We start from the raw sequence: 13756 nt of genomic DNA, 5'->3' as shown, positions 1-13756 counted from the left end.
TGTGTGTGTGTGTGTGTGTGTGTGTGTGTGTGTGTGTGTGTGTGTGTGTGTGTGTGTGTGTGTGAGCATGCGCTGTTGAATGAGTAATATGCAGAGCACAGATTCTGAGTACGGGTCATCATACGTCCCTTCACTTTTACTTTCGGTCGGTTTAAGTTAAGGTTAGTTGTTAGGGTTTGGCCGACACAGAGTTAACCCTGGGATTAACCCGGGGCCCTTGGCCTGGAAAAACACTGAAAGAGCTAACATCCTGATGGACATATTCAGTTCATAGAAATACAGGTACCCTTCATCATGTGACGGGAGTATAAAGACCGTAATGAAAAGTATTATTACATCCACTGAAAGAAGGGTCAGATGAAATACTGTGAAGAGGAGAGGAGAAAAAACTATCAGTCAGCAAACATTTTGAAAAGGAATTAATTGAAAGCAACCAAGTTAGATGAGAGAATGAGTTCAGTTCAGCTGAAATACAATGAAACATCAATAGCCTGTGTTCATCACATCTCATAAAATCTAGTGTTTTTAATGTTGTTTATTGCATGCATTAATGCCGGTGCACATGAAGGTCATTTAAAAGAAAAGTGTCATATACTTCCTGTTTTGGGTTAGTTTTCATGTGTTCCTGTGTGTTTCGGTTCTTCCCCGACCCTTCTCAGCTGAAACCTCGTCTCATTCTCTTCTCACCCACTGATCTTTATTCATCTTTACACAGATTTGGCCATTTTGACGTCGTCTAGTGACTTTTAGCTCCCCGTTTTATCCCCGGTCGGCTGAAAGCAGTTAGGGTTAGGAACACTAGTCGAGGTCTGGTTTTGTTTTTGGAAACACGCCGAACCTTTTTCTTCTTCGTCTTCTGAACCAATGAGTGTTTTAATGTGTTTTGACCGAATCTACTGAGCGTTCCCATCACTGTGTGAACCTCACGACTCTATGAACACAACAACAGTCTAAAATACATTTCTCGATCGCATTTACGCGACCTCTTCCTTGTTAACGACTTTCATTCATTCCACTCACATTCTAGATAAAGACACATCCCTACTGACGAGTCTTGTTTCACACACGCTTTTCCTCTTCATTAAACAAGACCCCGCTGGGTTTCCGGTTTCGAGTCGAACAATATTTCTGCGTTTATATTCCCCGAGCGTTTCCGAGCGGATCAGAGCGAGATGAAGTTCAGCAGCTAAACCCCATCGAATCACAGCAGAGGAGAAATCTTAAGCACAAACACAAACACAAACCAACTCCTAAGCATTAAAAGAAGACTTATTTCGCTAATAGAAGGTGATCGGTCGCTATAGAGACGTTAAAACCAATGCAATTCATTGCATCCGCTTAAAACGTTCATCAGCGCCCATGAAAGAACGATTCTTTCTTCATTCAGAGACAGCGATCTGTTCACGACTACGACCTCGAGGACACACTACAAATGAGACGAGACCAGGGTGTTTGGGTTTATTGTTTTAGAAATGGAAACACACACTCGGTCCGTCACGCGCCGAGGTATTTGACGAGCACAGGATAGGTGGTGCCGATGTGCTTCTGGTTGTAGTGGTGACAGACGATCTCCACCTCGTAGACGCTGAAGGACACTTTGACTCGCTCGTTCGGAGACGTGAGGAAACACAGGGTGTACAGAGCCAGCTCGAACTCGGGACTCACGCCGATGAAGATGCTGCCTTTGGGCTTGATGCCGTTCTTCCAGCTGAACTGCAGAGCCAGGATGTGCTTGCTCTCGTCCGGCTGGGAAGCGGTTGAACAGAAAACAGAGCATTAGATACAGTGTGCATGAAGCACGCCTGGGCCATTTGAGAGAGGGGAAAACACTTTAATGTCTCTCTGTTAATCATAGTGATTTACTAGTTAGACAAAAAAAGTGTAAAACAAAACACAGATGGGCTGCTGATGTTCATTTTTGTTTCGCTCAAGAAAGAAAATCAACGTGGAGGTGAGGAAATGATGACAGAGTTTTAATGCAAATTCAGCCGTATTATTTATTTATTATTTGTCGCTATTTTATTTTATTACAATTTTTCATTTCCCTTCTTTATTTTTCTTTGTATTTAATTTTTATTAAATTTATTTTAACATTTAAAATGTGAAATAAATTATTTATCTATTATATTTATTAAATGTATGCTTATTATTAATATATATTTATAGCAATAATGATAATATGAATCATTTTATTATTTATGTTTTATGCATACTGTATCTATAAATAAACATAAATTAATAAATAAAAACATCATCATGATTACTTTTAATAATAATAATAATAATAATAATAATAAGTATAATAGATACATTTAATATACATAATACAACAGAGGTAATTGTTTTGTAATAAATTAATAAAGTATGCAAAAAACTAATTATTATCATTATTAATATTAATTATTAATCTAATAATAATTGTACATTTAATTAGTCTAATGGATAAATATAATATACAGAATAAAACAGGTAAATAAAAAGAAATTGAAAGATAAACAAAGGAGGAAATGAATACCATGATAAATAAAATCTGTACAAAAATAAATAAATTATAAAATACTAAGTGTTATGCTTATTAAAAATGTAAATAATAATAATAATAATAATGATATATTTAATAAGTATAACAGACAAATATAAAAATAAATAGAAAGACAAATGGAGGAAAATGAAAAACAATAAATATATAATATATATTATAATAAAATCTGTACAAAAATAAATACATTATAAAATATAATAATAATAATAATAATAATAACAAAGATATATTTAATAGGTCCAATAGATAAAGAAATAGAAAGAAAAATCAAGGAGGAAAATAAATTTTTATAATAAATTATTAATAAACAAAATAGAACCAGGCAAACAAGCAGTAACTAAACAGAGTACCTGTGGTGAGCTGGCGTTCACACTGTATCCTTTATAATCAATGTGTCCTAGTTTCTCCTGTAAGTACAGCTGGATCCAGTTATGAAAGCCGATGACGGTCCGACCTCCTCTCGTCTCTCCTACAAACACATGCTCGAAGCCCGACGAGTCCGGCCTTGTGTGAAGAGACAAGCAAAACAGAGCTGTGGTAGAAACCTTCACGCTGTGGCTTTAATGAAGCTCTGAACTGCTTTAGAAGAACTCTGGGTCTGAATACGATCATATGAAACGATTGAAACGATAGCCTCGTTCGATAGAAGCTCCTTGACTGAAAACAGCTCTGAACGAATGAACACCATTTGAGAACGTCTTGAGAATGTTTAATAAATATTAGAGAGATGGTTCAAACCCATCGAGTTCTTCTGGGTGCTCGGTACTTACTTACTGGATCCTCTCCTGGCGTACAGCTCGAACCAGATGTGATACAGCTGCTTTTTGAAGTCTGCGGTGTCCTTCGGAGAGAGACGCTTCTCCACCAGATATTTGTGGGCCATCTATTATCACCAGATATACAGTCGATGAGACTTACTATTCAGAGCAGCACAAACGTTTTTAGATTGAGAAGAAGCGAAGGAGCGCTTGATGAAAACCAGAATGCACCATCATTCTCCTGGGTCTTCTCTTACCTTCATAGTGGGTGTCTTTAGGATGGAATCCAGGAACTTGTGGTTTTCCAGTTCTTCCTCCGGCGTCACAATCTCCGGCTCACCGGTGTCACTTTCATAGTTGTCCAGAAGTGAGATGAAAGCTGAAATTACACAGATACACAAAATTACACAAATAACTCAGCTTCATCTCTAAATCTCTAAATATATGATCCCTCAGTTCTGATGACTGCACACACACACACACACACACACACACACACACACACACACACACACACACACACACACACACACACACACACACACACACACACACACACACACACACACACACAGACACACACAGACACGCATAGACACACACACTCACACACACACACACACACACACAGACACACACACACACACACACACACACACAGACACACACAGACACGCATAGACACACACACACACGCACACACACACACACACAGACACACACACACACAGACACACAAAGACACGCATAGACACACACACACAGACACACACAGACACGCATAGACACACACACTCACGCACGCACACACACACACACACACACAAAGACACGCATAGACACACACACACACACAGACACACAGACACACACAGACACGCATAGACACACACACTCACACACGCACACACACACACACACACACACACACACACACACACACACACACACACAAAGACACGCATAGACACACACACACACACAGACACGCAAAGACACGCAAAGACACACACACTCACACACGCACACAAAGACACACACACACAGACACACACAGACACACACGCAGACACATACGCAGACACACACAGACACACACAGACACACACACACACACACACACACAGACACACACACACACACACACACACACACAGACACAGACACACACACACACACACACACAGACACATACACACAGAGGAGGTATTCAGCTGAGATTAGTTGATTCAGATCAGTTCAGTTCTTCCACACTGACTCAGTGAATCATTTCTTGTTTAAGAGTGTCTTTTACACAGAAAAGATTCCTGATCAAACCGTTTCTATAAAATTAGAAGCACATAATTCCCTAGAATATCATTATATGCTTAAACATTAAGGTTTGTACTCATGGATATTATAGTGTGTGTATGATTTTGAGCGCACTCAAACGGTTCATGATTCTGAAGAGCCGTTGGTTCAGTTGAAGCAGAGTTTCGGGCCTCCAGAGAGTTACAAAACTGCACTTTGCAAAAGTTTCAAGCTCTAACAAAAATGAAAGCTTTGTCATTTATGTGCGGAGGGAAAAGCCTTCCACGGTCTTCCTTTAAATAAATTTCACACATCAGCTGATTTCTTACCCAAGAATGTCTCCTTTTTGAAAATGTTTTCGTCCACGAACGTGAACAAAGGCAGCCCTGCTCCGTCGCTGTCATCAGCCAAACCCGCCAGGTCTCCCGCCTTACCCTGCCACACCAACAAAGAGCTCGGTCACTTAACTCCTCCGCCGTTACTGGGATGTGTCTCATGGTGAATGCTCTGACCTCTTGACCTCAGCTCAACAGACGGAGAGAAGCTAATCACATCATCAAACTCTTTATCGTTTATCTGTTTCTAGGGAACCTGACGGGAGAAAGGTGAGAGTTACCTGCAGAGAGATGCGGTAATCTATCCCCGGTCTCAGACGATTGATGTCGTTGTCCCAGAGCTCCTGAAGAATGGCTGAAAGCTCTCGATCTCCTTCAATCATCTTTACTTTGAAATCCTAAGGATTCACTGCAGGTCTTAAAACACGCTTTTCAGTTTGAAACCAGCTGCTTTAATCAAAATACAGTGATATATACAGTATATACACATATATATATATATATATATGAAAATAGTCTCAAAAGTCATACAGGAGGAGAATAGATTAGAAATATATCAAATCAATTGCATTATTTTTAGGGCCAGTTTTAAAGCGCACTTTCAAAAAGTCATCGTTGGGTGGAAATGATGTCATTTACACATCGACCGACGCGATATACGGAGCACAGCGCAGATGAGCAGAGCCGGAAGGAAAGAAATAAAGAACCAGACGCCAAAACACAGAGGTTTGATGACTTCACGTCCTTTATTTCCTGAAGAGAATGAAAAATAACACGACTTGTTCTGATAATCAGTCTCTGTCAATGCTCTCTCAGTTTTCCTCTCCCTTCTACAACTCGCTCTCTTTTCGCATCCCTTTCAGGACTTTATTTGGGGTTAAATAATGGCGTAAATGGCAGTAATTTGACGGCGATTCATCACGTTGCGTGACTGACTCCCGTTCATTTCAGGAAGCTCCTACAACTGCATTTTCAAAAAGGCCAGGCGCAAAAAACGACCGTGTCCACTCTTTTTCAGCGCTCATTCATCGCTGTGACACCAAGAGACGGTCTGAGCCGACCGAAGCTGTTAATCTGGCCCCAAAACATTTCTAAACACACATTCTGAACTGATGTGTGAAATAAAAGCGCATGTAGGCACTGACCTGCTCCTCTCGGGCGAAACGGGTCAGCTTCAGGCCGGTTTTCTTGCAAGCGGCGAGGGCGGGTGTAGATCCGTGGTGCGGCCGCACATGGACTGTTGGTAAGATACATCATGAGAGAGGGCCTATTAGAAAGGGTTAGCCGGTGTCAGCAACTCTAGCCAAAGGGATTAGAGCGGCCTGAATGTGCTTCTACAGTGCGGACGAGGCCTTTGTGTTTGTTTTCGTGAGGTATTGTCTCGTTACCTGATGCTGTGTACCTTCTTCTAAAGCCTGACCCGACCCCCTGAAACGCTCAGAAGCGGACACACACTCATTTCGTGTGTCAGAGATGCTCTGGGTCCATGTTTAATTCACACAGAGTTTCATCAAGCTAGCTTCGTTTTGAGTCTTTTTCTTATTCGCTTACGTTGGTCGTGTTTATCACACAAAAGTAAAAGGAAGATGCTCCTGTCTTTCTTTCTTAGTCCTAAAGAGATGATTTCTCTTGATTTCTCTCCATATAATGGACTTCTATGGTGCCGGTGAGTTTAAATGCCTTCATGATCCCAAACAAGCAAGAATTTGGCAATTTATACACTTTTTAACTTCAAACACTCCTCGTCTTCTCTGTTTTTTTCCGGTTTGTGACAGTTAGGGTGATTTCTTCTTACAGTTTGTAAAGAACAAAAAATGTCCACTTTGTGGGTCAGCACTTCTGAAACGATGTCGAATGATTTTGGAGAAGAAAATGAGAAGGGAGTTTTTAGACCTTCCCTAACTGTCATGAAGCAGGAAAAACAAGAGCTCACTCAGAGCCAGACAGGAAGAGCATTTTGGCGTAAAAAAGTACATATATATATATATATATTTTTAAACACATTTCGCTAAATAAGACCCTCCTGGGATCATTTAGAGACAGCTGAAGCTGAAGTTCAATCTCAGCGGCACCATAGAAGTCAGTTATATAGAGAGAAATCCTGAAATGTTTCAGAAAACTATTTCTTTACGAATAAAGAAAGAAAGATGACAAGGGGGTGAGTGCATGATCTGTTCACTTTTGTTCTGGAAATGAACTTCTCTACACATTTAAATTCTTATGTTTAACATGACCAATGGTTCAAAAAAATAAAAAAATTTTGAGCACGGCTTTTTTTTCTCCCGGAAGAGAAGAGTGTTTTTGCTTGTAAGTGAAAGATGACCTTGTTCAGCTGAGCAGTGGATGCACTTAGTTTTTCACTTTTCACTTTGTCCTTTGCTCTGAGGCATCGTAACACGACTTAAGCAACTAGTAAAGTAATGCATTACTTAAAATAAAGACCTTTATTTTACTTAAGAATAAACGTGAGCATGCATTCATTTATCTCAAAATGAATAAAAACATTCAAATGCAACTCAGAATATGACACAAACCTGCAATAATTAAATGTTTAAAAATACATTCAACTCTCATTTTGTTAACCGGTGTATTTTTTTCTGTTGACCTCTGATGATCCAGTTCAACCATACTAATAATCAAAAATGATTCAGGATAAACATTTTATTTCTTGCTGAATAATGTGGAAGACGTTTCTTCTGTATTATAATGTGTAATGCTGTTAAGTGTGGCAAATGTGTATTAGAGAAAAACATTTATTCCCCCCCATTTTAAAATCTTGTCCAATGAAAAAGTTAGATTTTTAGCATTTTTTTTTTTTAAAATAAAAGATCAAAAGACAATGCAGATTAATTTTAGGTCATGCTCCTATGTGTTTCCATGTATTTAAATAATGCATGAAAGTCTCACTTGTATTTAAAGGGAAGTGTGTTTCTGTGAGAAGAACTTCAGTGCCATCCAGTGGTTAGTTTAAGATTAACACAAGATGAAGCTTTTATTCTGTGTTTATACAGAGGTGTTTGAGAAGGAACTAGTTACATGCAGCTGAATTACTTGATTTATTACTAAATAAATTGTTTTTCTAAGATTAAACAAAATCTTAAAGCCATTGATAGATGCCGGTGCAAAGAATTGATGATAAAAACAGTCATAGCTACTAAACTATTTCTTGTTAAAGTCTTCAATCTGTATTTAATCTCAGAATGATCTACTGTAAAAAAAGGGTTAGTCTGGTTTAGATTAAAAATACTGGAAAAAAACATTAGAAAAAATGTAGAAAAAAGTAAACAGTTATCAGTTCTGTGGCAATTCACGCCAACATAAGCCAAACTCAGTAAGTGTAATAAAATATAGATATATAGTTTAATAGCAGGCTTGTCTTGTGCACCCGTCACACTTTCTAAATCATTTAAAAGCATGTATGCTTTTTCAGAAGATAACAACACATCTGACTTTATTACTGAAGCCCGAGAGCATCAGAAGCACAGGTATATTTGTAGAAAGTTACTTTTAAGAGTAAAGCGTTCCTCCCTGAAGAAACTAATCACGTTACTTAGTTACTTCTTATGGAAAGTAAATGTTACTTTTGCGTTACTTTTTAAATATGAGCAGGGCGTCGTTGTTTGATTTAGCTCTATTTATAGCACAAGTAAAAGGCCTTCACACCAACAAAGATGTAAAGAAGGAAGAAGTCAATGAAGATGTGTACAGAAGAACAAGAAGAAGAAGAAGAAGAAGATCGATACTCTTCAGCATTAAAAACAATAAAACACAGAAAAAAAGTCATTTTTTCTTATTAGTTCAGTTGAACTGGATCTTCAGAGGTCAGAGACATTCGGTTAATAATATTAAAGCTGATATTTGTGTTATTGCAGGCTTGTGCCTTTTTTTCATTTCTCTGTTTTAATGTGTGTTTTTACGAGTGATGAATTGATTCACATTCAGGTCAGATGTTTTCTTGTCTGTACTGTGGTGTGTTTCCCGCAGCACTGATCGTGTGGCTTCCTGTTCCATCAAGACATTTAGGAAGTTTCCCTCTGTAAATATATTAAAACACATTTTTTGATTAGTAGCATTCTTCGCTAAGAGCTTAATTTAAAGGACTTTTTCCTCCAAATGTAGTTTTTACGCTCCATGTAATATTGTCTGATCCTAACAAAGATTATTAGTAACACTAAGTATCTTGGCTCCTACAAGTTTACTATCTCTCGTAAGAATGTCTGGTTATTATCTGCTAATGATCTCCTAAATGATCTCCTTCTAACGCTGTGCAGTCACTTAAAGTCCACTCAATGTATAAAAGGACATCCGTGACTGCTCTGAAGTTAGAGGCACTTCTGCTGTTATCCACGTGGTGGAGCAACCCTGCTGCTCGTGGCCAGAATGACCTCGCTGACTTCCTCGCCGGAGAAATGCAGTTAGTTTTTCTGCTGTGGTTTCCAACGCCGCTGAACGACGGAGCGATGGATGAACGCTCTCCAGAAGAGGACACTGATAGAATTACGGCCGAAACCTCAGCAGGACGCAAGCCGTCACGAAGCATCATTTTGAGATAGACGTAGAAATCCTGTAAACGCTTAATGAAATTGTTCTTCATGGTTCCCTCTTCTCCTCCTCGGGGTCTGATCGGCTGATCTGCAGAATACGGAAGAGGCCTTTTAAAATTCTCCTCAAGTCAACAGACAGTGCGCCAAAGAAATGTTGCAAGGCGAGTGATAATCAGTCAAGGTCACGGCATTTTAGATGAATTATAGAGCAGGCTGTGAAAAGGGGCGAGGGAAGCTGTTTAGCATGGACGGAGAACACTGCATCCAGATGAGCGGGAATCAGATCAGATACTGCTGTGTTAACATCATTTATACTGATGTTTGGGATCCGTCATGGGCCTGCGTTCTGCCTTTAGAGCAGGAGATGTCAAAATAGCAGGCCTCTTGTCTTCAAATCTCTGTTTTTAGTGAATGATTGCGGTACAGTTTTTCATCGTAAAGGTGTTAATGAAAAAATTGCTTGTAAGTGAGAGCAAAGGTGTTTGAAAATCATAACTACAGTTCATTCAATTAAAGAGACAGTCCACCCATAAAAACCTAACACTTTATTATTACCAAGTAAGTAATCTTCAACTACATGTCAACTAGCAGTCATGAGATTATTAGTAGACCCTCTGTTTAATATCTTCTCACTCCACAGCATACTACATACTGACTATCAGAAACTTATTCTACTAACCCTAAACCTACTAGTCTGAGAGTTATAGACATGGGGCTTCTGATGAATGACAGTTAGTTGACAAGTAGTTACTTATACCTCTTTTAAACACTTATTTAAAAAAAAGATAAAAAGATTCTTTCCTCTGTGATACACAAAAGACGGCATTTTAACGATACTGGAGCCCACTGAGATCAAGTGGACAGTTAGTCGCTAGTTAGTTGCTAGTTCTTTTATAGGACCTGGGACAAACACAACATGAAATTTCAGCAAGACATTCAAAGGAACTTCTCTCAGACGCTCTTAGGAGCATTGTGCACCCAAACATCTAGATTTGATGCCTCTCTCCTCGTGGATGGATATTAAAACGATATTTCCCGCTCAGTGTTTGTCATGACGTGTGTGTTCTTTAGGAGTGTGTTTCTGGCCAGAAGGACGCTCAATCATCTGGAAGGACACGTCCACCTTCGGCCTCAGGGTATGCTGGAACGTAAGGACCAGTCCTGTGTTTTCATGTACAGTAATGTGTACAGTAGCTGCTGCTGTAGTGTGTGATTTAAAAGCTGACGGGTTAATTCAAACACCCGCACCATACTTACTGTTAAGGTAAGAAACAGCCACACAGCATCATTTATAATGTCGCAGAAATACTGAGGATATAAACACTGATGTCTATGCCAGCGATCGAAATTACTGAAAAATGCTACTAAAAAATGTATTTGTCATTGAGTCATTCATTCGAGCCATTTGTCCAAAACAATGACGTCATCACAACTGCTTATTAATTTGAGGCCAGTTGAGACACACAGGACATTAGTGAAGAGCTCACAGAACTTGCGCAGTATTTTTGGTTTGGTTAAAACTATAAAGTAGAAGATTTGATTTTTGTGAAGTCATTTTTTTGTTACCACGGCAACCACACGCACGTTTAACGCTTCTTGTTTCGACGTGGAAAACATCTTTGTGTACTCATAAAGAGGATAACTGGAAGATCTGAAAGAGAGAGAGCAGCAGAACTTCGTTTCATGTCTCTGTGGGCGGGGCTTATGCAAATTCCGGGATCCGGGAAGTAACTTCTTGTAGTCCCTGCCGGCCATTTTTGTAGGCGTTAAACTGCCATAACTGCACCTCTTTGCGTTGAGCTTTCAGAGCTTTCTTTTTGAGCGAGGGGACTTTGCAGATATTTTGGGAATTTAAGAATCTGTTTTGTAAGGCACTAAGGAAATTTTTTCTGCTTGTTGTATTTTTATTCGATAATGACTAAAATATTTAAAAGACTGACAAAACACGTCTTCAATAATTTACCTCGGCTGCTGTGAACACTTCAAGATTTTTCATTCAATCCGCCTGTCGTCAGAAACAATAACGCTGATGTTTGTCAATCTATGCCATGTTTAAACAGAAAAGGCTGCTTCCTGGATCCATACCTCACACCAAATACTGTTTTCATCATTTTCCATTTTCATCATTTCACCATTTTACTTTATTATGAAAGTTGTAGTATAATGCAGGACCACATCTCTAGTGATCTCCGATGCTTCTTCTCAGTTAAGAAATATATCATACACCACATAAATGCAATATTTTATTGAAAAATTCCACAGCTCTGTGCTTCTCCTTTAAGAAAAGGATTTCAGTACATATAATAATATAATGCAAACCTTTACATGAAATCATCAGTGTCCTTTTAGTACACTACTCAATAAATATATAGATATGCTGAACAGCTGAGAGCTTATTTTCAATCTTTTTGCTTTGCAGCTCGTCATGACTGCTATAGAAGCATGGTAAATGATTTAGTGTTTCCCACAGGCAATAAAGTATGTAACAATATTTATTATTTACATGTGCTCTTCACAAATGTTGTATTTGTTACTAAAACACTTTCAATTTGTGAGATTCATCCATTTATACATCTGATTATATTTGTGCAATCGAATAAGAAAAGAAATCAAAGTACGGTGGATGATGGGAAGACGCCCTGCGGGGGGGCGAACCGATTCAGACTTTAATAACGCTTTATCCATAGGAATATTTTTCTGTGCAGACCCAGACAATCAACCGCTTAAGTGAAATTATACAATATAAAACCTTTGAGCGATTTAGATCATGTTTGGAAGATACAGTTAGCAGTAAAGCTCAGGTACAACAAACCAGATCAAAGAAAAAAGATACTACATCAAATCAAAAACCAAAAAAAACAAGATCAATTTACTCGATTAGCAAACTTGCATAATGTAATAAAAGTCAATTTAAAACTCGCTTTTTTTCTTTGTTTTAAGCACAAATATAACAATCCCCATTCAGGTTTATATGATGAAAAAAAGTTACAAAGCAAGAGATATTCCCCGGAAACATGTTTCATATCGTACATTTTCTTCTCAAATAAGTGCATCTTTTTTACCTGAAAATAAAACTCAGTTCTGATCGAGAAAGTGTGGGAGGCATGACACACACACACAGACTCACACACACACACACACAGACTCACACACACACACACACACACACAGACTCACACACACACACACACACACACACACACACACACACACACACACACACACACACACACACACACACACACACACACAGACTCACACACACACACACACACACACACACAGACACACACACACACACACAGACTCACACACACACACACACACACACACACACACACACACACACACACACACACACACACGCGCACACACACACACTCACACACACACACACACTCACACACACACACACACACACACACACACACAGACACACACACACACACACACACACACACACACACAGACTCACACACACACACAGACTCACACACACACACACACACACTCACACACACACACTACACACACACACACACACACACACACACACAGACTCACACACACACACACACACACACACACACACACACACACACACACACACACACACACACACACACACACACACACACACACACACACACACACACACACACACACACACACACACACACACACACACACACACACACACACACACACACACACACACACACACACACACACACACACACACACACACACACACACACACACACACACACACACACACACACACACACACACACACACACACACACACACACACACAGACTCACACACACACACACACACACACACACACACACACACACACACACACACACACACACACACACACTCTCTCACACACACACACACACACACACACACACACACACACACTGTGACACTCACACACACACACACATTACTAAACACACACACACACACACACACTCTCTCACACACACACACAAACACACACACAGTAAGTGCAAAGATGTTCTGTGATGTTTACTAAACATTACTAAAACATGAATATTTTAAACCGAAGTGTATTTTGATCTGACTCTAAGCTGGCAGGGCTCGAGACGGTTTGATCTGAAATAAAATCAAAACTGTTCACATTTTCATCATATGATTTATGGATTCATTCATTTCCTTAAACAAGCTCTCCTTCACACAACTTGCTAAAGTGAGTTTTTCTTTACGTCAGAAAAAAAAAGAAGACCGTAAGTGAAAATCCTGGTTATAGTGAGA

The 13756-nt window shown here is 39.2% G+C and overlaps 1 protein-coding gene across 1 annotated transcript; it reads right to left on the bottom strand.

Annotated features, from left to right (window-relative positions):
• Positions 1-1459: 1459 nt before the first annotated feature.
• endou2 (endonuclease, polyU-specific 2) lies at positions 1460-5432 on the bottom strand. The gene is made up of 6 exons (XM_043222037.1): positions 5207-5432; positions 4920-5025; positions 3558-3679; positions 3313-3425; positions 2893-3046; positions 1460-1746 (listed from the first exon to the last, which is right to left on the bottom strand). The coding sequence occupies exons 1-6, from the start codon at positions 5306-5308 to the stop codon at positions 1495-1497; spliced, it is 849 nt and encodes a 282-aa protein (XP_043077972.1). The 5' UTR covers positions 5309-5432; the 3' UTR covers positions 1460-1494.
• Between the last annotated feature and the right edge of the window lie 8324 nt (positions 5433-13756).

Source organism: Puntigrus tetrazona, chromosome 21 (assembly GCF_018831695.1).
Source record: "Puntigrus tetrazona isolate hp1 chromosome 21, ASM1883169v1, whole genome shotgun sequence".
In the NCBI taxonomy this organism is placed as follows: domain Eukaryota; kingdom Metazoa; phylum Chordata; class Actinopteri; order Cypriniformes; family Cyprinidae; genus Puntigrus; species Puntigrus tetrazona.
Note: the sequence above shows the minus strand (reverse complement) of the source record. Positions and strands in the feature narration are given on the sequence as shown.

What these genes read in the sequence shown, in the direction of transcription:
- endou2 (XM_043222037.1), bottom strand. Translation starts at nt 5,308, where the DNA reads ATGATTGAAGGAGATCGAGAGCTTTCAGCCATTCTTCAGGAGCTCTGG. An exon ending in ATTACCGCATCTCTCTGCAG is followed by an intron (nt 5,026 to 5,206) that starts GTAACTCTCACC and finishes TTGGTGTGGCAG; the next exon opens with GGTAAGGCGGGAGACCTGGC. An exon ending in CAAAAAGGAGACATTCTTGG is followed by an intron (nt 3,680 to 4,919) that starts GTAAGAAATCAG and finishes GTGTAATTTCAG; the next exon opens with CTTTCATCTCACTTCTGGAC.